Source organism: Saccopteryx leptura, chromosome 2 (genome assembly GCF_036850995.1).
Source record: "Saccopteryx leptura isolate mSacLep1 chromosome 2, mSacLep1_pri_phased_curated, whole genome shotgun sequence".
NCBI lineage: Eukaryota > Metazoa > Chordata > Mammalia > Chiroptera > Emballonuridae > Saccopteryx > Saccopteryx leptura.
In genome coordinates, this window is record NC_089504.1 from 131,640,007 (window position 1) to 131,665,458 (window position 25,452).

A 25,452-nucleotide genomic window follows, 5' to 3' on the forward strand; every position below is an offset into this window, starting at 1 on the left:
TCTCTCTCTCTCTGTCTCCCCCCCATAATAAATAAATAAAATCTTAAAAAAATTTTTTTAAAAAAGCAGAAGAGACACAGGGCCATTGCCCTTATACTTAGTGGGTACTGAGGAAGACAAAGGGCCCAGGAACAAATGCCCCAGGAGGAGTGAGCAGAGAAAGCAAGATTTCTGGAACTGCTTTAATCTGTTTGCTGAATGAGGAACCAAATCTTGATTTTTTTTTAATAAGTCAAAGATTATCCTCAATTTTTTAAAGGAAATTTCCCTTCTCCTTTCTCCTTTTTAATAGTTGCATTTTATAATTTAATATATACACACTTTTAAAAAAAACTTTTTCTTAAGTGAGAAGCGCAGAGGCAGAGAGACAGACTCCTGCATGCACCCCAGCTGGGATCCACCCAGTAAGCCCCCTACTGGGTAATGCTCTGCCCATCTGGGGCTGTTGCTCTGTTGCTCAGCAACTGACTTATTTTTAGCACCTTAGGGAGGCCATGGAGCCATTTTCAGTGCCTGGGGCCAACTTGCTTCATTTGAGCCATGGCTGCAGGAGAGGAGAAGAGGGAGAGAAGGGAGAGGGGGATGGGTGGAGAAGCATATGGTCGCTTCTACTGTGTGCCTTGACCAGGAATCGAACCTGGGATGATGTCCATATGTGGGCTGATGCTCTACCACTGGGCCAACTGGCCAGGGCCTATACACACTTTTTTTAAGGAAATAGTTTAAATTTAAAAATCTTTTGAATGTATACTTCATGACAAAGGCTAGTACAAAATTGAATGGTGATTCACAAACTGGCACAAAAAAGGCCATGTTTGTTGATCTCCAACATCAGAATTTTTCCTGGACTGTAGTATAAAGTGCCTTTTTGACTCTTCATAGCAAACTTAGTTCACAACAGAATTATACACAAAAAGTAATAACTTAGTCATGTATGCAAATGTTCTGGTTTCTGTCTAACAAACTAAATTGATCTATTACTAATTTAATATACTACTAAAATTGGATCTTCCTTGAAATGAACTGATGCTTTATTTGTTTTGAGTTCCATTGTCCAATCACTGAAACCTGTAACGTATACCAGTTAACAATGAACAGGAATTAAAACCTAAATTTAATAAGACATATTAAGAAAAAACCAACTGGCAAAATTAGGTCAAATGGAAATCTTTTCATTTTCAAATTGTTTTTCAATTTCCTAAATATTTGAGTGTGTATCTAGCACTATATTTAGAAACATTTAATTGACCACAATGTGGAGCTAGTTTTTAGACTGTAGATAAAAAGTGTGTTTCTTGTTCTTTAGTTTTTTGAAATTGAAGTATTTCATGCATCAGGAAAAGACACAGATTATAAATGTACTACTTGATGAATTGACGGAGTGAACATGGCTAAGAACCAGTTTTGGTTTTTAATATTTTTCCTTGTGAATATATAGTGTTGAAATTGTTAAATTTGATTGTTTTTTTCTCCTTTTAAATTAAAGAGGGAAAAAACCTTGGTAATATTCCAAACTGTTAACTAAACCAGTGTTTCATTTAAGATTGTTTGAATTGTAATAATATATACTGTATATTTTTTAATACTTGATATTTGTATTATCTGAGATAACTAGGTCATAATATCATGTTTTGCTAAAATCCTTTGTTTTCTAAAAACTGAAGTTTCCTTATGTATAAGACTTGGTTTCCCCCGAAGGACTCCACAAAAAGATTATTAGAAACAATAAACCAATACAGTAAGGTCGCAGGATACAAAATTAACATACAGAAGTCCATAGCCTTTCTCTATGCCAACAATGAAATATTAGAAAACGAACTCAAAAAAATAATCCCCTTCACGATTGCAACAAAAAAAATAAAATACCTAGGAATAAACATAACAAAGAATGTAAAGGACCTATATAATGAAAATTACAAAGCATTGTTAAGGGAAATCGAAAAAGATACAATGAGATGGAAAAATATTCCTTGCTCTTGGATAGGAAGAATAAATATAATCAAAATGGCCATATTACCCAAAGCAATATACAAATTTAATGCAATTCCCATCAAAATTCCTATGAGATTTTTTAAAGAAATGGAACAAAAAATCATCAGATTTATATGGAACTATAAAAAACCCCGAATAGCCAAAACAATCCTAAGGAAAAAGAATGAAGCTGGGGGCATTACAATACCTGACTTTAAACTATATTATAGGGCCACAATAATCAAAACAGCATGGTATTGGCAGAAAAATAGACACTCAGACCAATGGAACAGAATAGAAAGCCCAGAAATAAAACCACATATATATGGTCAAATAATCTTTGATAAAGGGGCCAACAACACACAATGGAGAAAAGAAAGCCTCTTCAACAAATGGTGTTGGGAAAACTGGAAAGCCACATGCAAAAGAATGAAACTCGACTACAGCCTGTCCCCGTGTACTAAAATTAATTCAAAATGGATCAAAGACCTAAATATAAGACCTGAAACAATAAAGTACATAGAAGAAGACATAGGTACTAAACTCATGGACCTAGGTTTTAAAGAACATTTTATGAACTTGACTCCAATGGCAAGAGAAGTGAAGGCAAAGATAAATGAATGGGACTACATCAGAATAAAAAGTTTTTGCTCAGCAAGAGAAACTGATATAAAAATAAACAGACAGCCAACTAAATGGGAAATGATATTTTCAAACAACAGCTCAGATAAGGGCCTAATTTCCAAAATTTACAAAGAACTCATAAAACTCAACAACAAACAAACAAACAATCCAATAAAAAAATGGGAAGAAGACATGAATAGACACTTCTCCCAGGAAGAGATACAAATGGCCAACAGATATATGAAAAAATGCTCAGCTTCATTAGTTATTAGGGAAATGCAAATCAAAACTACAATGAGATACCACCTCACACCTGTTAGATTAGCTATGATCAACAAGACGGGTAATAGCAAATGTTGGAGAGGCTGTGGAGAAAAAGGAACCCTCATTCACTGTTGGTGGGACTGTAAGGTAGTACAACCATTATGGAGGAAAGTATGGTGGTTCCTCAAAAAACTGCAAATAGAACTACCTTATGACCCAGCAATCCCTCTACTGGGTATATACCCCCAAAACTCAGAAACATTGATACGTGAAGACACATGTAGCCCCATGTTCATTGCAGCACTGTTCACAGTGGCCAAGACATGGAAACAACCAAAAAGCCCTTCAATAGAAGACTGGATAAAGAAGATGTGGCACATATACACTATGGAATACTACTCAGCCATAAGAAACGATGACATCAGATCATTTACAGCAAAATGGTGGGATCTTGATAACATTATAAGGAGTGAAATAAGTAAATCAGAAAAAAACAAGAACTACATGATTCCATACATTGGTGGAACATAAAAATGAGACTAAGAGACATGGACAAGAGTGTGGTGGTTACCAGGGGTGGGGGGAGGGAGGACAGGGGGAGAGTTAGGGGGAGGGGGAGGGGCACAGAGAACTAGATAGAGGGTGGCGAAGGACAATCTGACTTTGGGCGAGGGGTATGCAACATAATTTAATGACAAAATAACCTAGACATGTTTTCTTTGAATATATGTACCCTGATTTATTAATGTCATCCCATTACCATTAATAAAAATTTATTTAAAAAAAAAAAAAAAAAAAAAAAAAGACTTGGTTTCCGTAGATTGAATTGGTACCCTAATTTTAATTTGTAAGTTTAAAATTTAGTCAAATTGTTAAAATTGCTTTAAAAGAGCACCATGGTAGTGTCTTTGCCTTGGATTGAATTCAGATAGGAAAAGTGTCCTTACTACCTAAGCATTTGCTAGCCTTTTGTGAATTTGGCCTAGTTTCATCTATAAACTGGGTTAGTTGGACCAACAGCAGATGTACACCTTTGAAACTTTATGATACCAGTGGAAAGTGATGCTTAGAGATAGATTGATTGCTAGGAAATAGTAAGGCATTGGAGAAGAAACTTTGCCAATAGCAGATGATAAGAACGAATGCCACTAGGGTTTTCATGCTTTGAGTTGCTGCATTGGAGATGATGCTGTCTTTGCAGACATTTGAATAGAGTATTCTGCTAATGGTGACTCACCTGAAGCTAGTATGATATTCTCTTCTTGTATCTTTCAAACTGGAATGTTTATATACCCTTCAGGGCAGTGTTAAACAGCAAAAGCAAATTGGCTCTTTACTTTCAAATCAATATTTGTATAATTATATAGCTGAATGGAATTGCAGGCTTAGATGACTGTAATATTAATCTACATCTACTGGAGCATATTATAATAGTTACATTTGAATTTACTGTTTAACATCTCTCTGGCACAGCAATGCATGACTGTAAAGGAGGCAGTTTTTGTTTTATAGCTGTAACTGTCCTGGTGTGTGACAGCTGCCCCAAAGGTATCCCCCTTTGATTGCCTTCTGTTCAGGAGTTCCAGTGGTGGTGTTACATCTGGAGCCAGGTGACTAATGAGTTACTTATTCCATAGCAGATGCCACTGGCTAAGCCAAAGTAAGTGGCCTATTGAAACAGGAATTGCTCCCCACAAAGCTCTCATCTAGTGATGAACGTTTATCCAGGTTCTGCTCTTGGTTGTTTTCAACTGGAGGATTTGCCCATAGGGTAGCTGGTCCCTTAATTATGTATTTGCAGTAAAACTAACTAGAGGACTCATTTATGAGAGTGTTTATACTCTGGTGCTTGAATTATTAAAGTTTCCCCCCTTTCTTTAGAATTCATCCAGTTGGCAAAGGACTTTGAAGATTTCCGTAAAAAGTGGCAGAGAACAGACCATGAGCTGGGGAAATACAAAGATCTTTTGATGAAAGCAGAGACTGAGCGGAGTGCTCTGGATGTTAAGCTGAAGCATGCACGCAATCAGGTGGATGTGGAGATGAAACGGAGACAACGAGCTGAGGCTAACTGTGAAAAGCTGGTGTGTACTGTTTTTCTGTGCTACAAAAGGGGGAGCGTCATCTGATTATATTTCCACTTCCAGATATACCCAGTTTCTTATTCCACATTAAAGAACTAAAAGCAACTGGTCCATTGACAACTTGTCTGTGATTGAAGGTGAAACTGCAGCCTAGGAATCGTGTTATCCATAGGTTGGAATTTAAATGTTTTCCTCCTTTAGAGTTGACACTGCTACTTAATAGACAGGTTTTAAATGATAGAATTTAAAGAATTAAAATTGGGGAGGGGCAGGGAAATCCTAGCATACTTGATCTGTCACAAGATAACTGACTATCTCTCATGCTGCCCAGATTATCCTTGTCCTTATATCAATAGCTAGTACTTTGTCATTGATACGTGTAAGACAACTCTAAGTCTTTCCTTCACCACTGCTCCTAATTCAGAATAAAGGGGGCTAGGTAGCCGGGCGTGGTGGCGCGCGCCTGTAGTCCCAGCTACTCGGGAGGCTGAGGCAGGAGGATCGCTTGAGCCCAGGAGTTCTGGGCTGTAGTGTGCTATGCCGATCGGGTGTCCGCACTAAGTTCGGCATCAATATGGTGACCTCCCGGGAGCGGGGGACCACCAGGTTGCCTAAGGAGGGGTGAACCGGCCCAGGTCGGAAAAGGGGGCTAGGTATAGTCAACAAGTTGAGCAGTGTGGCTAACAGAATATTTTCATTTTTATGTACCAAGGTGGGTCATGGTACAAAGAAAAGCCTTTACTAAGAGGCACTAATCCATCTTTTTTTGTGTGTGTGTGTGTGTGCGTGTTTTTCTGAAGCTGGAAACGGGGAGAGACAGTCAGACAGACTCCCGCATGCGCCCGACCGGGATCCACCCGGCACGCCTACCAGGGGCAACGCTCTGCCCACCAGGGGGCGATGCTCTGCCCCTCCAGGGCGTCACTCTGCCGCGACCATAGCCACTCTAGCGCCTGGGGCAGAGGCCAAGGAGCCATCCCCAGCGCCCAGGCCATCTTGGCTCCAATGGAGCCTTGGCTGCGAGAGGGGAAGAGAGAGACAGAGAGGAAGGGGGGGGGGGTGGAGAAGCAAATGGGCGCTTCTCCTGTGTGCCCTGGCCGGGAATCGAACCCGGGTCCCCCGCACGCCAGGCCGACGCTCTACCGCTGAGCCAACCGGCCAGGGCCAAATCCATCTTGGTACAGTGTTAGATGCCTCAGTAAGCTCAAATTGTCTGGTTCAAGTGTGTCACTCACAGCTTTGTATCCATTTTAATACATTTTGCTCCACCATTTAGAAAGGTGGGTGGCTGCTTTGATCTGTAGAAGACATTAAGAATTGTCCTTGGCCCTGGCTGGTTGGCTCAGCGGTAGAGCGTCGGCCTGGCATGCGGGGGACCCGGGTTTGAATCCCGGCCAGGGCACATAGGAGAAGCGCCCATTTGCTTCTTCACCCCCCCCCCCCCCCCTCTCTGTCTCTCTCTTCCCCTCCTGCAGCCAAGGCTCCATTGGAGCAAGGATGGCCCGGGCGCTGGGGATGGCTCCTTGGCCTCTGCCCCAGGCGCTAGAGTGGCTCTGGTCGCGGCAGAGCGACGCCCCGGAGGGGCAGAGCATCGCCCCCTGGTGGGCAGAGCATCGCCCCTGGTGGGCGTGCCGGGTGGATCCCGGTCGGGCGCATGCGGGAGTCTGTCTGACTGTCTCTCCCCGTTTCCAGCTTCAGAAAAAAAAAAAAAGAATTGTTCTGATAGCCTGACCTGTGGTGGCGCAGTGGATAAAGCGTCGACCTGGAAATGCTGAGGTCGCCGGTTCGAAACCCTGGGCTTGCCTGGTCAAGGCACATATGGGAGTTGATGCTTCCAGCTCCTCCTCCCCTTCTCTCTCTCTGTCTCTCTCCTCTCTCTCTCTGTCTCTCCATCCTCTCTAAAAATGAATGACTGAATAAATAAATAAATAAATAAATAAAGAATTGTCCTGACAAAATGACACTAAAGTGTTTTTGCTATGCAAGATCTATTTTGGGACTCTTGTTTTGCAATACTCCATCCTCTTGGATTAGCAGTTTGATCCAAAAATCTTGTTACAAAAAACCCAGTATTCTAGATGGAGTTCATTTTACCAATCAGAAATTAGAGACACAGTCTGGGCTTGACATGAATTAATATGCTATTGGTGTAGCAGCCTTCTTGAAGGCTCATTTGCATAATGCTGTATTTTAATGTCTTCTGGTCTACCCATCCCATAAATTTGAGGTGAAGCTTTCTTCCCTGGTTAGTTAGGATGTTTTACTCTGCTTTGGTCTGTAGGAAAGGCAGATTCAGCTGATCCGAGAGATGCTTATGTGGGACACATCTGGCAGCATTCAACTAAGCGAGGAGCAAAAATCAGCTCTGGCTTTTCTCAACAGAGGCCAACCATCCGTGGGCAATACTGGGAACAAAAGGTGGGGGAACTACATGTGTTGTTATCTGATCATAGGCACAGCTGTCAGAAGTTCTTGTTATCTGAACTCTTAAACTGCTTCTGGAGTGTATGCTGAATAAAGCAGAAAAGACTGATGGAAGGGTGGGTAGGAAATAAAGGCACAGGGGCCTCCCTATTTTATTTTATTATTATTTTTAAATTTTTTTCCTTAGAATATTGTTTCACCGTGGGTAAAATTTTGATACTGGTGCCGAATTGCACATCAATAACTAATCCTGCATATTGCTAAGAAACCTGAAGGTAAAAGTGGCAGTTCAGCAGTACTTTCAGTGTTTACTCTCCAGAGAGCTCTTGTTGTTCTCTGGTTTAGAAAGGCCTATGAGCCAAGGCCACACAATAATTTTGATCCACTGCATCCCTCTTTAAAATAGTTTCAACCAGGCTTTGAAATGAACACCCCCACTACAATATTTAAGGGAAGGTCAGCACTCTTAGAGATATTTATTTTGTGGCTTAGTTGTTTTATGAGGAATCTTTATAACTAAGAAGATATACGGGCTTAATTTCTTAAAAAGCTAATGTGGGGTAATACTCTTTTGTAGGAATTAAACTTCACTCTGATGCCTTGTGACTTTTTAGTAGCCTATAGTACAAACTCAGTAGGGAATAGAACCTATATACCCTTGACTAATTTTCAGCTGTGGTTTATAAGGCTTTTGCTGAAAAAGCAACTGTGCTGCATGTGGACTCAGGCATGCACACATACTCCTTCATGAAACCATAAAAGGGTCTGAGGTTGGTGTTATCTTCACAGGAAAGGCATTGCTGTGAAATTGCTGACATTATCTGACCTGTTAGGTAACTTGATCTGGGTGTTGGTGAATCTTATTTTACATAGTCTTCAGTGTCTAACTTTGTATTGTTTCACTCATCTAGATTGTCAACCATTGATGAATCTGGTTCCAATTTATCAGATATCAGCTTTGACAAGACTGATGAATCACTGGTAATGAACATTTGATCTCTGAGAATTATTTATATTCCTGCTCCTTCAGGAATATCTCTGCTCCCCTTCTGAAGTACCTTTATTACTGTGTAATTGATTGATGTGTTGTAGATACTGAGCTGGCAATTTAAAATATAAATCCACACAAACTATAAGAGACTAGCTTATATATTTTCTTAGTTTCTGAAAGTGAGAATATAGAATTCAGGATTTGACATGAGGTTAAATTTGTTTAATGGATTTGTGAACTTCATGTACTAATTGATTATATCTTGATGTATTAAAGCCCCAGCTAGCAATAAAAAAAAATTAGCAAAATTCTGTTCAGGGAGGGCTTATTTTTTGTTCTTGAAGAAAATAGCCTTGTGCATTATTTCTGAATTAGGTTCTTGAGGTAGAGGACTGATGAAAGTTTCCAGGTACTATGTAAAAATGGTTTTCAGCCCTGGCCGATTGGCTCAGTGGTAGAGCGTCGGCCTGGCGTGCAGAAGTCCCGGGTTCGATTCCCGGCCAGGGCTCACAGGAGAAGCGCCCATCTGCTTCTCCACCCCTCCCCCTCTCCTTCCTCTCTGTCTTTCTTCCCCTCATGCAGCCGAGGCTCCATTGGAGCAAAGATGGCCCGGGTGCTGGGGATGGCTCTTTGGCCTCTGCCCCAGGCGCTGGAGTGGCTCTGGTCGCAACAGAGCAACGCCCCAGAGGGGCAGAGCATCGCCCCCTGGTGGGCAGAGCCTCGCCCCTGGTGGGCGTGCCGGGTGGATACTGGTCCGGCACATACGGGAGTCTGTCTGACTGTCTCTCCCCGTTTCCAGCTTCAGAAAAATACAAAAAAAAAAAAAAATGGTTTTCAACCTTTTTACACTTGGGGACCCATGAAAATAGAATTATTTTGGGGACTGGTAAGACAGAAATCCTGAGCATAAGCAAATTCAACCAAGATCATTGAGTCTATAATCTTCATACAACATCAGAGTAGTTAATTCTTTTGTGGACCAGCACAAAATTTCTGGTGGACCAGTGGTTGAAAACCACTGCCATGTAATGCTTTGATCAATAATGGTTAGTGTGTCTATACTTTTTGTTACCTTGCTTTTGTGGGGCAATACCCTTCTCTTATGGTGATGTCTCTGAGTGAAAGGTCATTTCAATCTTGATGTTCAGGTGACTGGTAGTTTATTGGTTTTGATGTTGCTAGCTGAAAGCTTGCAAACAAAACAGTAAGTCAAGAGGTTATTGAAAATTGGTTTTCTGATGATAGCAAAAGTGACAGCTACCTGTTACATGGGCTAGGAGTTTTCTGTCCAAATTCAGTGTTTGACTAGGGAAATAATTGCCATTTTATAGATATAAATATTTGATATTACTTTTTGAAATAAGGAATAATATAGAATAGGTCTGGGATATATAATAAAACTAAAACATGCTATTAGCTGATTTTGGAGCTAGATCTAGCTGTTATATCTGTTGTAACTGAAGCTGAATCAGACAACCAGTAGCTAAATTATTTGATCATTATTTGGAGAGGTTAAATTATTTAGCTAAGCTACAATTTGCTATATACAACTGCTTCTGGATTTAGTGTTTTCAGAGATTATCAGTAAGGAAGTCACAGGTAACTACATTCTAAAAATAAATGCAAATGGTTAGAATAAGTGAAGAGAAGCCAGACCACAGTAAAAGACAAATAATTCTTCAGTGATGAATGTCTTTTAGGGCCTGAGGAAGAGAGTTGATTAAAGGAAGTAAAACCTAAACTAGAACTTTTTAAGCGCCTGTATTGTGCAGAACATCTGATTAGACAGTAGCAATCCCTTAAGAGCAAGAATCACATCTAACACGATCAGTATAGTGCCTAACATTTTGTGAGTTCTAAAACTAATTACAAAAATAATAAGAAATAAAGGACCAGGCACTGGAGATAATCACGACAGAAGTTGATGCTTTAACCTTTTCTTGCCTCTGTGGTATTGATTCCTGATTCTATTATAATAGCTTCAATTTTGGAAAGAAAACATATTAACTTACTCCAGCTCTATAGCCACAACACTTGAGAATCCCCCCATCCCCTCTCCTGTAAGTTAGGGAGTCTGACTCAAGAAGCCTTTAAAGTTCTCTGTAAATTTGTTTGCATAAGGTTTAAGGGAGGCCTAACCAAAGAAAGAAATTAATACAATGTAATTGTCAACAGGATTGGGATTCTTCTTTGGTAAAGACTTTCAAATTGAAGAAGAGAGAAAAGAGGGTATGTATTTTTTTGTTTTACTTTTTTTACATTTTTATTTATTGATTTTAGCGAGAGAGGAAGGGAGAATGAGAGAGAAACAGGGACATTGATTCGTTTCTGTATATTCTCTGACCAGGGATCAAACCTACAACCTCTGAGCTTCAGGACAATGCTCTAACCAACCAAGCTATCCGGCCTGGGCAATGTTTTTTTTGTTTTAAATAAAATAAAACATTATGACAGTGACATAACCTGAATTTTGGTGTAATTCAAAACACACCCTAGCCTAAGTCACTTACCTATTCTAACACAGTTGTAAAATCATAATCTAGATCAGTGGTCCCCAAACCCCGGGCTGCGGACCAGTACCGGTCCATGGGCCATTTGGTACCGGTCCGCAGAGAAAGAATAAATAACATGAAACGTTGTCAGAATAACATTTAAATTCAGCCTGAATAATGAGGACATGCTCGTTCCTCCTTTAACTTAGCCCAGTAAATATCGTAAGTTCGACAATTATATTTAAAAATACCACAATTTTTACGCCGGTCACATAATTTTATTTTGTGCATTTATCCGTCCCACCCTAAAGGCCGGTCTGTGAAAATATATTCTGACATTAAACTAGTCTGTGGCCCAAAAAAGGTTGGGGACCACTGGTCTAGACCATAAAAACACAACTAAGCCACACAAAAAGAATACTGGGCCCTGGCCGGTTGGCTCAGTGGTAGAGCGTCAGCCTGGCGTGCAAGGGGTCCCGGGTTCGATTCCTGGCCAGGGCACACAGGAGAAGCGCCCATCTGCTTCTCCACCCCTCCCCCTCTCCTTCCTCTCTGTCTCTCTCTTCCCCTTCCGCAGCAAGGCTCCATTGAAGCAAGGATGGCCCGGGTGCTGGGGATGGCTCCTTGGCCTCTGCCCCAGGCGCTAGAGTGGCTCTGGTTGCCTGGGCGTGGCAGAGCAACGCCGGAGGGACAGAGCATTGCCCCCTGGTGGGCGTGCCAGGTGGATCCTGGTCGGGCGCATGCAGGAGTCTGTCTGACTGTCTCTCCCAGTTTCCAGCTTCGGAAAAAAAAAAAAATACTGTATATTCTTCCACTGCGCTCAACCAGACTAGTTTGCTCATGTAGTCCATAAGTACGACACTAATGGCGTAATGGTAGAGTGTCATCACATCTCAATTTTTTTTAAGTTTTTAATGGGAGTGAGTGTCGTAAACTCAAAATGTCATATATTGTGACTGTCGTAACCAGACTACATTCCTGACATGTTGCTCTAGTCATTGTTAAACACGTTCCAAATGAATCTGTGCTGGGGGTAGTATTCGTGTTCTTTGAGGTAGTAACTCAGGACAGAATTCTGTCCCATTTTACTATTTGGGGTTACTCTTACTTCATTCATCATGTGGAAAGGATATACTTAGGTTTGTTTTGAGTTGTCATATAAATTTTTATGCAGGACTTTTGTGCTCTAATATAAGCTTCAGATGAAATGTGTATAAAATGGGATATACAGAGATCTGTGTGTGCTTGTTTAGGGTACTTAATATGTATCCAAAGACTTCATGTCCTTAGATAGGATTACAGCTCTACTTTTTCTGGTCCTGTCATTTTAATTTCTCTGAAGCTTGCTTGTTTCTTCAAGGGCATTGAAGGCATTTTTGTGTTGGTACAATTTTTATTTTATTTATTTTTTACAGGACAGAGAGAGAGATAGATAGGGACAGACAGACAGGAATGGAGAGAGATGAGAAGCATCAATCATCAGTTTTTTGTTGCGACACCTTAGTTGTTCATTGATTGCTTTCTCATATGTGCCTTGACCATGGGCCTTCAGCAGATCGAGTAACCCCTTGCTCAAGCCAGCGACCTTGGGTCCAAGTTGGTGAGCTTTGTTCAAACCGGATGAGCCTGTGCTCAAACTGGTGACCTCGGGGTCTCGAACCTGGGTCCTCCGCATCCCAGTCCGATGCTCTATCCACTGTGCCACTGCCTGGTCAGGCTGTGTTGGTACAATTTAAGCTTCATGTGGAAATAGGCAGTGGGAGAGAGTATGTACATTGTTATTTACTGTAGCCTTGGAACCTAGGACTTGCTGCATTCAAGTTGTCTAGTGGAAAAAGTTTATCTTCAGTGCTTCAGATCTGCTTGGCACTAAAGATATTGATGTTTGCCCCTTCTCTAGCGCTCTAGTAGCCGACAGTTCACTGATGGTCCCCCCGGACCTATAAAGAAAACTCGATCCATTGGCTCTACTGCAGACCAGGTAAGAATAGTCAGGCCAAGGGAATTATGGTTTTGAACACATCAAAGATTAGTGGCACCAAGCATTATAAATTCTGAGTCAACATTGCAGTGTTATTTTGAGAGAGATGTTGGTGAGAGTTTTTTATTTCATAGAATCTTTATCATCCAGACAAATGGAATTAGTATGATTAAGTAAACAACTGTAAGTTTTATGCTTAATTCTTAGTTGTTTGTATATATACCCCTGTGATCTAAATTTCTGTTCTTAAGCATGAGATTATGAGTTACTAGTGATTTGGGCTGGGGCGTTAAGTCCTGACGAAGATGCAGGAATTTTTCAAGCACTCCAAAATCCTGTATTAGAGGGGAAATTAGATTCAAATTGTTGTCCTTCCCTCATTACAACTTTTGTTTCAGGGGAATGAATCCATAGTTGCAAAAACGACAGTGACTGTTCCCAATGATGGTGGGCCCATTGAGGCTACATCCACTATTGAAACTGTACCGTATTGGACAAGAAACCAAAGGAAAACAGGTCTGCTGGGTTTGAGGCTGTTTTGCCTATGTAAACAATTGGTAAAATTTGGGAGAATTGGTTTCTTAGAACCCTCCTGAGGCAGGGGTTGGATGTATTGGGTAGTTTCTTATTGCTGCTTAATGAGGTCCAAAGCACTGTGTCAAGCTGTACCTTAGATTGCTAGCCTGGCCTATGCCACTAGTGTATAACATATTATTTTAGATACATTTTATTTTTTTTGCGTGTTATATTCACTTCTGGTTATGGTTACAGATTGTTGGTTATCTCCAATTATATTAAAATTAGGGTTAAAATTTAGAAGGAAAAAAATACTTAGGACTGAAGGTTAAAATTGCTTGTTTTCTAGGTACTTTACAGCCTTGGAACAGTGACTCCACCTTGGTCAGCAGGCAGCTGGAGCCAAGAACAGAAACAGACTATTCCGGCACTCCGCAGAGTAATGGGGGGATGCGTCTGCATGACTTTGTCTCTAAGACGGTAAATCTGCCATTGCTCCTTCTTTTGGGCACCTTTAATTTTTTAATTGTGAAAGTACTATAGACCAGGAAGAAATTTAAATATGTTAGCATTATAAAGTTAAATGTCAAAATTCCTTCCTCCTTCCAACCCTATTCTCCATGGGTCACTACTGAATTACAAAAGGTGCTCATCTTTCCATTTTGTGAGTAGATTAAATTCAAAGAAAGCAACTTTTCAGAAGCAGTTTGTGCTTTTGAGTGATAATTTTTTGTTTTACTTTCAAATAATAGCACATTTTAACTTTGTTTCATTTGATTTCCTCATAAAAATGCAAGCAAATTGGTAAGTCTCCTAGGAGATAACTAACTTGTTTGAGCCACATGACAGTAAGTGGCACAGTTAACATGGAGGTTTTCTGTCTCCTTGTAAACAAGTTGTTTCCACTGCTCTACACTGTTCCCTTCCAGCTGGATGACTTAATGCAAGTTACTTATCCTCTATTTGCTTGTTTCCTTAAACAAAACAAAACTTATATTATAGGATTATTGTGAGAATTACACAAACAGATATGTGTTAAAAGGATTAGAAAGTTATTTAGTACACGCTAAGAGTTTAATGTTGGTTAATGGTGTTTTCTAATTCATAGCACTCTGTTTCTTCTGCCTCGTTTCATCCTCAGGTTATTAAACCCGAATCTTGTGTTCCATGTGGAAAGCGGATAAAATTTGGCAAGCTGTCTCTGAAGTGTCGAGATTGTCGTGTGGTCTCTCATCCGGAATGTAGGGACCGTTGTCCCCTTCCTTGCATTCCTACCCTAATGGGAACACCTGTTAAAATTGGAGAGGTATGACCTATGGGAAGCATCATTACGTTATGACTTTTATTGCTTTTCCAAAGCTGAATGTCAGTTTTTGTTTTAAAATTAATGCCAATCTTTCCTTCTGTGAGTAATGAATAGAAATTATAAAATGTTAACTTGTTGCTGAGTCCTGTTTGGGTGTGTCTGTTTCATAAATTTTCTAGACCAAACTCCTCATCTCTAACCTGCACTCACTCCCTGCCCTTCCTTTCCCTTTCTCTCTCCTTCCCTTCTTCCCTCTTCACACTTCTCCCCTCCCTCCCTCCCTGTTTCCATTCTCTCCTTCCTTCTTCTTCCTTTTCTCCCTCCCCTTCCTTTTCTCCTCTTTCCTCCCCTCCCCATCTTATCGTAAGGTATTTTGTAAAATTTGAAACATATACAAAAATAGACCAATTAATATAACTAAATCCTGGTTACTATAATTCAAATTCCACAATTACTAATTCATGTCTAGTCTTGATTTGTCCATACTTTACATCTCTTTCTTCTGGCCCTGTCCAGTGAATTATTTTAAATCAAATCCCAGCCAACATAAAATTTCATCTGTGATTATCTCTTACATTCAAGATATTCCATACTAGGCTATTAAGATTAGGGTGCTTGTTTCTAAAAATTTATTCAATCCATTAAGAAAGTATTTATTATACAAGCAACATTAACAAGAATCAAAGCAAAATGACTAGGTTGCTACCAAGCCCTCAGCAAATCAAATGTTATTTTTCCTTAATCTTAAGAGTTCTTATTTGTGCAAAGATTTTTTTACAAATTTCCGGTACTCTAATATAATTCCATGGAGTTCTTCCCTTTAGGTGGGTTTGTGTACAATCAATTAAATTGTGTTAATTTTCCTTACTAAGAATAATTTAAAAGGTTTTCTTTTTTAAAGTAACAAATTAGTTTACATTAAAGGCCATACCTGTAATCTCATCATTGCTTCATTGTTTTTTGTTTGTTTTTTTTAGACAGAAAGAGGGACCAATAGGGACAGACAGGAAGGGAGAGAGATAAGAAGCATCAGTTCTTCGTTGCAGCTCCTTAGTTATTCAGTGATGCTTTCTTATATGTGCCTCGACCAGGGGCCTACAGCAGTGAGTGACCCCTTGCTCAAGCCAGTGACCATGGGGTCATGTCTATGATCCCACGCTCAAGCTGGTGAGCTTGTGCTCAAGCCAGTGACCTCGGGGTTTCAAACCTGGGTCCTCCGCGTCCCAGTTTGCCGCTCTATCCACTGCACCACTGCCTGGTCAGGCTCATCATTGCCTCTTTTCTGATGCTCTTGAGTAGAAAAGAAGCAAGGTTGCAGTTGTAGCTAGTGGTTTTATTACTTGCTTATGAAGAGTGTGATTTTTGTGACCATAAATCAGTTGTGGTGTGGAAGTAGGAAAAATAATTGTCTCTCTTCTAATATATGCACTGGGAATAGAAATTTAAAAGTAGACTGATACCCCAGCCTGAGTATTAGTCTAGAGATGGTTCTGCCCACTGGTCTAGAGCTGCTGGTCTAAGTGGTATAAATGATCATTTTAAAATTTTTTTTTTTTTTTATTCATTTTAGAGAGGAGAGGGAGAGACACAGAGAGAGAGGAGAGACAGAGAGAGAGAAGGGGGGAGGAGCTGGAAGTATCAACTCCCATATGTGCCTTGACCAGGCAAGCCCAGGGTTTTGAACCGGCGACCTCAGCATTTCCAGGTCGACGCTTTATCCACTGCGCCACCACAGGTCAGGCTAAATGATCATTTTAAACTTTCCCTTTTCAGGGAATGCTGGCAGATTATGTGTCCCAGACTTCTCCAATGATCCCCTCCATTATTGTCCACTGTGTAAATGAGATTGAGCAGAGAGGACTGACCGAGGTAAGTGTGAACTTAGGACAGGGTGAGTTGGTTACTTGTGTTAACACTTAGGAACTTCTTAACTGATAGTATCATCTCAATAATAGACAGGTCTGTATCGGGTCTCAGGCTGCGACCGGACAGTGAAAGAACTGAAAGAGAAATTTCTCAGAGTGAAAACTGTACCCCTCCTCAGTAAAGTGGATGACATTCATGCTGTCTGTAGCCTCCTGAAAGACTTCCTTCGAAACCTCAAAGAACCCCTTCTGACCTTTCGGCTAAACAAGACTTTTATGGAAGCAGCAGGTAAAGACAGATCAGGCAGATCTTAATACTTGAGTGTGAGATCCACAAGGGGCAGGAATTTTTTACTTTTGTTTGCAGTTTTATCCCCACTTAGTATAGTGCCTGAAACATAGTAGATACGCAAATACTTATATGGATAAATAACTATATCTTTGTTGCCTGTGCCTGTCCTCTTCCTGTTGAAACTGTATAAGGCTCTAACAGATCTTTTTGCTGTTGCTTTTTGTTGTTTTGGTCAAGTTTGGTTGTCCTTTTGAACCTGGAACCATCCTTGATTGCTTTTTCTCACACTCCGTATTTAATCTATTGGCAAATCTTGTCCACAGAGGTCTTTTTTTGTGTGTGTATGTGTGTGTATTTTTCTGAAGCCGGAAACGGGGAGGCAGTCAGACAGAGTCCCGCATGCGCCCAACCGGGATCCACCCGGCATGCCCACCAGGGGCAGTGCTCTGCCCATCTGGGGCATTGCTCTGTCACAACCAGAGCCATTCTAGCACCTGAGGCAGAGGCCACAGAGCCATCCTCAGCGCCCGGGCCAACTTTGCTCCAATGGAGCCTCGGCTGCGGGAGGGGAAGAGAGAGACAGAGAGGAAGGAGAAGGGGGGAGTGGAGAAGCAGATGGGCGCTTCTCCTGTGTGCCCTGGCTGGGAATCGAACCTGGGACTCCCGCACGCCAGGCTGACGCTCTACCACTGAGCAAACCGGCCAGGGCCTAGAGGTCTTGTAAAATATAGCTTAAATTTGAAATTTGTCACCCCTTCCACTACTACCACTCTTAGTATCTCTTGTCCTGGAGTGATGGAAGAACCTCCTGATTTTCCTTTTTATACTCTTGCCCTTGATGGTATGATCCCCATAGAGTAGCAAGAGTGGTTCTTTTATAATTAAATTACATAATGTCCTTTCTGTCCTCAGGGTCTTCCGATGGCTTCCCTTCCTTCGCAGAATAAAATCCATAGTCCTTAGTATGGCCCAAAGACCTTACATGATTTGGCTCATGGTTATGTCTCCAAATCATTTCCTTTTATACCCTTTCCTTCTTTCCTCTCCAGTTACAGTGGAATTCTTACAATTCTTAGACCATACCAAGCCTCCTTGAAGCCTTCACATTAGTTGTTGTCTCAGCCTGAAATGATATTTGCATGATTTGTTTCTTTATTTCTTTTTTTTTGTGTGTGTGTGTGTGTGTGTGTGAGAGACAGAGACAGAGAGTCAGAGAGAGGGACAGATAGGGACAGACGGATAGGAAGGGAGAGAGATGAGAAGCATCAATTCTTCGTTGCGGCACCTTAGTTGTTCATTGACTGCTTTCTCATATGTGCCTTGACTGGGAGGCTACAGCAGAACAAGTGACCCATTGCTCAAGCTGGCTACCATCGGGGTCTCAAACCTGGGTCCTCCACGTCCCAGTCTGACTCTCTATCCACTGCGCCACTGCTTGGTCAGGCTGTTTCTTTATTTCTTACTTGTTTCTTTTTGGGTATTTTGTCCTCAGAAACCTTTCCTGCCACCTTGTCTAAAGTAACAGCTCTCATTTACTGCCTAGGTTCTTGCCTGCCTTATTTTATTAGATGTATTACTATTTGATAAATATCAGCTTTTTGACCAACTCCTCCAATAGTACCTAGCACGTAGTAGGCCCATAAACATGTTTTATGAACAAATACCTTCTTGATAATTGTTGTCATAGCGGTTGTGTATCTGCCGTCCTGGAACATGGGTTGCTAGCTAGCTTTACCTAACTGCAAGAGCTGTTTTTGTTTTAAGTTCTGATTTCTAATACTGAGCTGTTGCCAGTATCCTGCTTGTTAATGAAACTAGAGTCTGATGCAGTCATGAACCTAATCAGAAGTTTCAGAGCTTACTGTATAGATGAGAGTTCGGTCGATAACTTGGAAGCTTGCTGTCAAGGGAAAGAAGTCTTAGGCCTCTTGATGCTTTCTTTTTATTTACAGAAATCACAGATGAGGACAACAGCATAGCTGCCATGTACCAGGCTGTTGGTGAACTGCCCCAGGCCAACAGAGACACATTGGCTTTCCTCATGATTCACTTGCAGAGGTAAGAACAGCAAAAAGTTATTTCTGGGAGTTAGGGAATTTTCCAAGGAAAGATAATGTAGGTTGTGTGTTAGGAGGTGAATTGTTTTCTTGTAGAACTTATATTTTCGTCTTTATTTAAGTGAAGGAACAATCTTCTAATTTAATGCTCTTTTGCCTAGAGTGGCTCAGAGCCCAAACACTAAAATGGATGTTGCCAATCTGGCTAAAGTGTTTGGCCCTACAATAGTTGCCCATGCTGTGCCCAATCCAGATCCAATGACAATGTTACAGGACATCAAGCGTCAACCCAAGGTAGGCAAACATTTATATATATGAACTTGTGTGACATGATAACATGAGACTGGTGAGAGATAAGCTCTAAGATTTGAGAATTTGCTAACATGTTTGGTGGCTTTTAGGTAGTAGAACGCTTGCTTTCACTGCCCCTGGAATACTGGAGTCAGTTCATGATGGTGGAACAAGAGAACATTGACCCCATGCATGTCATTGAAAACTCAAATGCCTTTTCAACACCACAAACACCAGATATTAAAGGTAAGGCCTGAGTTAGCTTTTTAAAGGACCTGACTCCCTCTCGTGTATTCTCTCCGTCTTTGCTAGAATTGTTTGAAATTTATGTTCTTTCATGAAAATTAAATTTATTTTGAGGATTCTAACATTAAAGAAAAATTTGTACAGTTCTACTGTCCTGATTTTTTTCACTTTTTTGTTCTTGGCCCATATGGAAATTTAAAAGTATATAGATATAATGTTAATTTGTATAAGTGAATATCAGCCATTCATTGAGCAGTTGCTGGCATAGTTCAGAAGATACACTGGTGTGTTACAACATGAGGACAAAAATGATCTCTGGGACTTTGCTAGGTCTCTAGTCTTAGCTCTTAAGTGCTTTACAGGGGTTTAGGCTTAAAACTGGCCACGTACAAAGGTGCTTTCTTTTTTCCCTCCTTTAAAAATATGACAACTTTGATTGAAGTGAGTTTACTGGGGCCTGTGACCACTCCTGAGCATCAGCTTCTCAAGACTCCTTCATCCAGCTCCCTGTCGCAACGAGTCCGCTCCACCCTCACCAGGAACACGCCCAGGTATGTGGAATTGGCCTGCTTAGGAAAATAGGGTTATTTTTCCCTTAGATTTCTCTCCCATCATGCTGAAGCTAATTGAAAGAAAGATTGAATTAGATCTTAGCTAGTGACAGACTTTAAAAAGAAACCTGGAGCCAGATGAGTGGTAGCACAGTGGATAAAGTGTCAACCTGAAATGCTGAAGTCACAGGTTCGAAACCCTGGGCATGCCTACTCAAGGCACATACGGGAGTTGAGGCTTCCTGCTTCTTCCCCCACCCTTTTTCTCTCTAAAGTGAATTAAAAAAAATAAAAAGGAAACCTGGAGCCATAAGGATCCCCCTTTTTAAAGGGATCTAAAGGTCTTTACTGTTTGCCCTCTCCTCTGAGATGACAGAGTAGTTTCTGTGGGGTTTCTGGTTGATTACATCATCCTGTTATAGTTGTCCATTTATGACTTTTTTATAGAATAGTTTTCCAGTTTATTCTCTTTTTCTTTAGATTTGGGAGCAAAAGCAAGTCTGCTACCAACCTAGGACGACAAGGCAACTTTTTTGCTTCTCCAATGCTCAAGTGAAGTCATGTCTCCTGTCCTCCCAGCGTTTACCGACTGCAAGAAAGGGCGCGCCTGTACTCTGCAGCCTCCTGTACTCGTTACTTTTTGCTTTCTCTAGGCTTTTAATCACATTTAATTGTGCATGGGGGTTTATTAAAACTATATATATCTTCCTCTCCTTCTCCTCAGGTAATGTAATATCAATACCTTGTGCTGTCGTTGGGAGCTTTAGATGAGAGATCTTTACAGGGGTGGAGGGGTAGTATGGGATTCATTGTGATTTTATGGGGACTGGGGTGGGGTGGCTTGTCTTTTGGCTTAAAGCTAAATGCTGCTCATGGAATAACCTTTCTCTGGTGTTACTTAGAATTTATTTCTATGAGACAGTGACAGAAGCCCTACCTCTTTAGTAAGACTGACTTATTTCAGGGTGGGTGGTGGGAGGGCAGGGTAAAGACGGGTTTGGACAGGATTTAGAATGGCTCCTTCTGAGAACTTGGAAGTTCCCTTCCCCCATTATGAACTGGAACTATAACATGGAACCTTCATAAAAATGGGATAGGGTGAGGACAGAACCAGTGATGGGCATATGCTTAGCTTTAATTTGGATTGGTTAGATCTAATAGTGTTAAGTGGTACAACCTTGTAAAAGTGACACTACAACTGTATTTATCTCTAATGGGCCTCTGGCTGGACTTTGGGTTTGGTTGGGGTCAAAGCCAGTTTGCTCATAAGTTGAATTCATTCTGATGCTGAGCCCTGCTTGCCCACTGGAACGCTGGAGGTCAGTATGCTGTCTCTTCATCCCAACTAACAATTAAGAGTACACTGTAGGGGAGATAAGTCAATATTTTGTGTGGCAAGAAAAGTCACAGTCATTTTGCCTTTGCACTTTGGATGCTGAAATCTTCCTGTGTAACATAGCCACATCTAGGTAAATATGAGTGTTTTCTTATATTAAAATTATTTTTAATGTCTATAAAAATGCTTTCTTCTATAGATGTTTATGACCCATATTGACCCTTGTCTGTAAAACAATTATTTAGAATAATATTTTGGGAAAAAAAATAAAGTTTTCTCAAAATGAATGTGAGGTTGGTTTTCTTGTCCTGGAAGGTAGTTTTTAACACCTTTTTAAAGAAAATACTTTTTCCTCAAAGTGTTTTGAGTCTCTTCATCTCCATTCCTTCCCCCACCCAGCCTTTACTACCACCAGAAGTTTGTTTCTCTGTTTCTCATTGTTTCTGTTGTCCAGATTGAAGTCTTAGATTTGTCCTTATGACTGTTATCCTCTAATTTGAAGAAACTACTTTAAACAAAAAACAAACTTTTAAACAAGTCTTTAGAATGGTGCAGATTAAGGAGGAAAAAAAAACCTCTGGCTGGCTGACTGCCTGGAAGGAACATCCTTCGCTGCTGGAAGTGACTCTGGAGTGAGCTGGGATGATTAACTGAGGGCACCTGTGCTTGGAACTCGGAAGCTGGTGAACAGAATGTATCTGAGATTGAACGTAAACAGTTGTAGGCTTAATATGTAACTGTGGAGAAAGGAGGCAACCTCCTGGCTTTTTTCCCAGGAGGTGGCAGCTCTCACAGCAGGGCCCATCTGCCTCAGCAAATTGACAGAGGATGGGTCCTTCTCCCTATTCCCCTCCCCCCTGCCCTTTTACACACACATGCCTATTAGGTTTTGTTTTTTCTTAAACTTTGTGCTACATGCCATCCCTTTTCTTATGTCTCTACAAGCCTAGTATTGGCCTGGCTCCATATTTGCTGTTCTCTATTACCTCCCCAAGGAACATTCTAAGTCACTAATGGAGAGGAAGTAAATGGATTGTATAATGTTAGTGAAGGCAAGACTTCCCTATGCAGGAACTGAGGGCCCATTAACGAAAAAGGAAATGGACCTGTGTGTCAAATGTTGGCAGCCAGTTGCTCAGTTTTGGGTGAGGCTAAGAGACTCAAGCCATGAATATAATTCCGATATTAACAAAGGGAACTGTGTACCCACCTTCAGCTTCTTTAATAGCACTTCATGTGGAACAACTTGACTTTCCACTTTCAAGGGCTTTCTTAATTAAATTGTACTTCCTCGTGTGAGATCTATGGAAAGGGTTCAGAGTTTTGGAGTAGCTGTCACCCCTACCCCCTGCTCCTAACCCTTTCTGCTGCTACCTCTTGCTCCTTTACTGCAGTTGAATTTTACTGTCCCACTTGCTTATAGCCAGAATCTTTAAATTGTTCTCCATCAATCTATGTAAGACTCCTAAGTTTGATGTTTATTTAACTGGACAAGCATTACATGGTTTGATTCAGCAACAACAGTTTGCATTTATTACTGGATGTTTAATGATTTCTCCTGTGAGAAGGTGACTTCATTTCTTGCAGAAATAGAAGGCATCTGAGTTTTGATTGGAGAACTATAGGGTGCTCAATTGATTTAATGTGGTGAAATTGGTCATTTTGGGGGGCTATGAACTGAACCTGTGGCATTGAAAGGGGGCTTGAATTCTTACGTTCATGGTTAAATTATTGTACAGCACAAGGTGACAGGTAGTGCCAAGTAAGTGCAAGGAGTAAAGATACCAGGCTTGCTGGTTTTGTTTTGTTGTTTTTTTGTCCCAATAGGACCTCCCTATTCACCTCAAACCTCAGATAGACAGGCATGTATGCATATGCATATACATAAAATATATGATTTTCTATTGGAAAAGCGTTTGGGAGACCCACTGCTGTGCCTGGTACACCAAAAGATTTGCTTAATTATGAATCACCTTTTCTTTTTTTTTTTCTTCTTTTTTTTTTTTTGTATTTTTCTGAAGCTGGAAACGGGGAGAGACAGTCAGACAGACTCCCGCATGCGCCCGACCGGGATCCACCCGGCACGCCCACCAGGGGCGACGCTCTGCCCACCAGGGGGCGATGCTCTGCCGCGACCAGAGCCACTCTAGTGCCTGGGGCAGAGGCCAAGGAGCCATCCCCAGCGCCCAGGCCATCTTTGCTCCAATGGAGCCTTGGCTGCGGGAGGGGAAGAGAGAGACAGAGAGGAAAGAGGGGGTGGGGGTGGAGAAGCAAATGGGCACTTCTCCTGTGTGCCCTGGCCGGGAATCGAACCCGGGTCCCCCGCACGCCAGGCCGACGCTCTACCGCTGAGCCAATCGGCCAGGGCCTGAATCACCTTTTCTTAGACTCAGCATGAGCAGGGAAAGAGCTGTTGTGCAGTCTAGATCTGAGAAGCAAGGGTGGCAGAGTTCAGTGTTTAGGTCGTCATATCTCACACAGTAGGTTCTTGAGTAGTGTGCTTTGATGGTAGTCTTGATTGTGACCCAAGTTGAAGCCACTGATGCAAAAAGCTTTTTAAGCACAGAGTTGGGGCATGTTAGTCATGGTGCTTTTAGTATAAACAGGGTTTGAAGAATGTGTAGCTAACCTAAGAATTAAAAAAAATTTTTAATCTGCTCCCTGTGGTATATTTTGTAAATAAGTGAAGGCCCTAGTCCAGTAGGTCCTTAATTTGTTTAATTTATTAGACTTTGGTTCTCAGAGTCTGTATTTGTTGATGGCTTCTATTCACGAAGTCAGGTGGAAGACAGCTTGACATCACCAGGAATAACCTTGTAGTGTGTGGGAGCCTTCTCCTCTGCAGTCATGTGGAATGGGAAAGGAGGCCACTTTTCAGGGACTCAATTGGAAGCAAGAATTTTTCCTCTTGTCTACTTCTCTATAACTCTTGCCAGGCTTCATTTAGTTGCATTGTTTTATATAGCATTACTCTCACATTTCATACAGTTGGATACCATCTGTGTGCTAGGCTCAGACACACATAAATGGGTAGTTAAGACCTAAGGAAAGCACTTGCCAGTTCATATCTTCTTTGGTCACCAGTGAAGATGGACTGAGGAACTGATTCCCCACAGAGCCTCTAGGAAAAGTAATGTGATTTACAATATACAGAGTGCTTTCATTTATCATCTTACTTGATCTCACCGCATTCACATGCAGTAGGCAGGATTGGTGATGTCATGCCAATTGACAAATTCAGAGAGGTGATTTGGCTCCAATTCCCACAAACTACTTATTTTTCTTCCCAAGTGAGATGAGGGAAGATACCGAGACATACTCCCACATGCACCCCAACTGGAATCCACCCAGCAACACTGCCCTCCATCTGGGGCCAGTATTCGCAACTGAGCTGTTTTTAGTGCCTGAGGCAGAGGCTTCACAGAGCTATCCCTAGTGCGTGGGGCTGAATGGTGCTTGAACCCATTGAGCCATGGCTGCAGGAGAGGACAGAGAGAGAGAGGAGGGGGGAGGGGGAGAAGCAGATGGTCTCTTTTCCTGTGTGCCCTGATTGAGAATCGAACCTAGGACATCCATCCACATGCCAGGCCAACACTCTTATCACTGAGCCAACTGGCCAGGGCCAAATTGATTATATTTTAGCCAGAGTTAGAACCTGGGGATTGTAGCCCCAGTCTGGAGGTCAGCTGTGGTGCTTGCTATTTCAGATTTCTCCATCATGGGCTTGTCAATATATTATTAGGTACGTAGTGATTCCACTTGGGGCTGTATGTAGATCTGCCATCTTATGTACTCTCAACAGATGACTCAGAAAGAGAACCGAGGCCCAGACCTCTGGGAAAAGCATTTGGGACAGGAAAATGTCTTTTTTTTTTTTTTCTTGAGAGTACATTTGTTAAAGCTGGGGACAGTGTAACAAGGAAGGGCTTAGGCTAGAAGCCACAGGAGAGCCTAGGTAGGGCTGCTTTGTCTCACTGAAAAGTCAGAAAAGGGGGCCTTGGAGACAGGTTCAGGGGGTTATCCCAGGATGAGCTGCTGCTGCTCACTGCTGCCCTGGTTGTGTGGGAACCCTTAGAATTTAGGAGATGCACACCTGAGAGGGAAGAAGATGGGAAAGGCACAGGCGTGCTCCTGGGAGGGAGAAACTCGCCAGGAGAATGT

General features: G+C 41.5%; 1 protein-coding gene across 4 annotated transcripts in view; it reads left to right on the forward strand.

Annotated features, from left to right (window-relative positions):
- RACGAP1 (Rac GTPase activating protein 1) overlaps positions 1-21,574 on the forward strand; it is a 35,274-nt gene extending 13,700 nt beyond the window's left edge. For all 4 annotated transcript variants that reach the window (XM_066368736.1, XM_066368738.1, XM_066368739.1 and 1 more), the window contains exons 3-17: positions 4,741-4,943; positions 7,225-7,361; positions 8,279-8,348; positions 10,534-10,587; positions 12,751-12,831; positions 13,230-13,347; positions 13,697-13,827; positions 14,489-14,653; positions 16,427-16,522; positions 16,609-16,807; positions 18,763-18,868; positions 19,029-19,161; positions 19,269-19,404; positions 19,847-19,955; positions 20,436-21,574. In XM_066368736.1, the coding sequence (XP_066224833.1) occupies positions 4,741-4,943; positions 7,225-7,361; positions 8,279-8,348; positions 10,534-10,587; positions 12,751-12,831; positions 13,230-13,347; positions 13,697-13,827; positions 14,489-14,653; positions 16,427-16,522; positions 16,609-16,807; positions 18,763-18,868; positions 19,029-19,161; positions 19,269-19,404; positions 19,847-19,955; positions 20,436-20,511 (1,814 nt within the window). In that variant the 3' untranslated portion in view covers positions 20,512-21,574. The remainder of the gene's footprint in view (positions 1-4,740; positions 4,944-7,224; positions 7,362-8,278; positions 8,349-10,533; positions 10,588-12,750; positions 12,832-13,229; positions 13,348-13,696; positions 13,828-14,488; positions 14,654-16,426; positions 16,523-16,608; positions 16,808-18,762; positions 18,869-19,028; positions 19,162-19,268; positions 19,405-19,846; positions 19,956-20,435) is intronic.
- Positions 21,575-25,452: the final 3,878 nt, after the last annotated feature.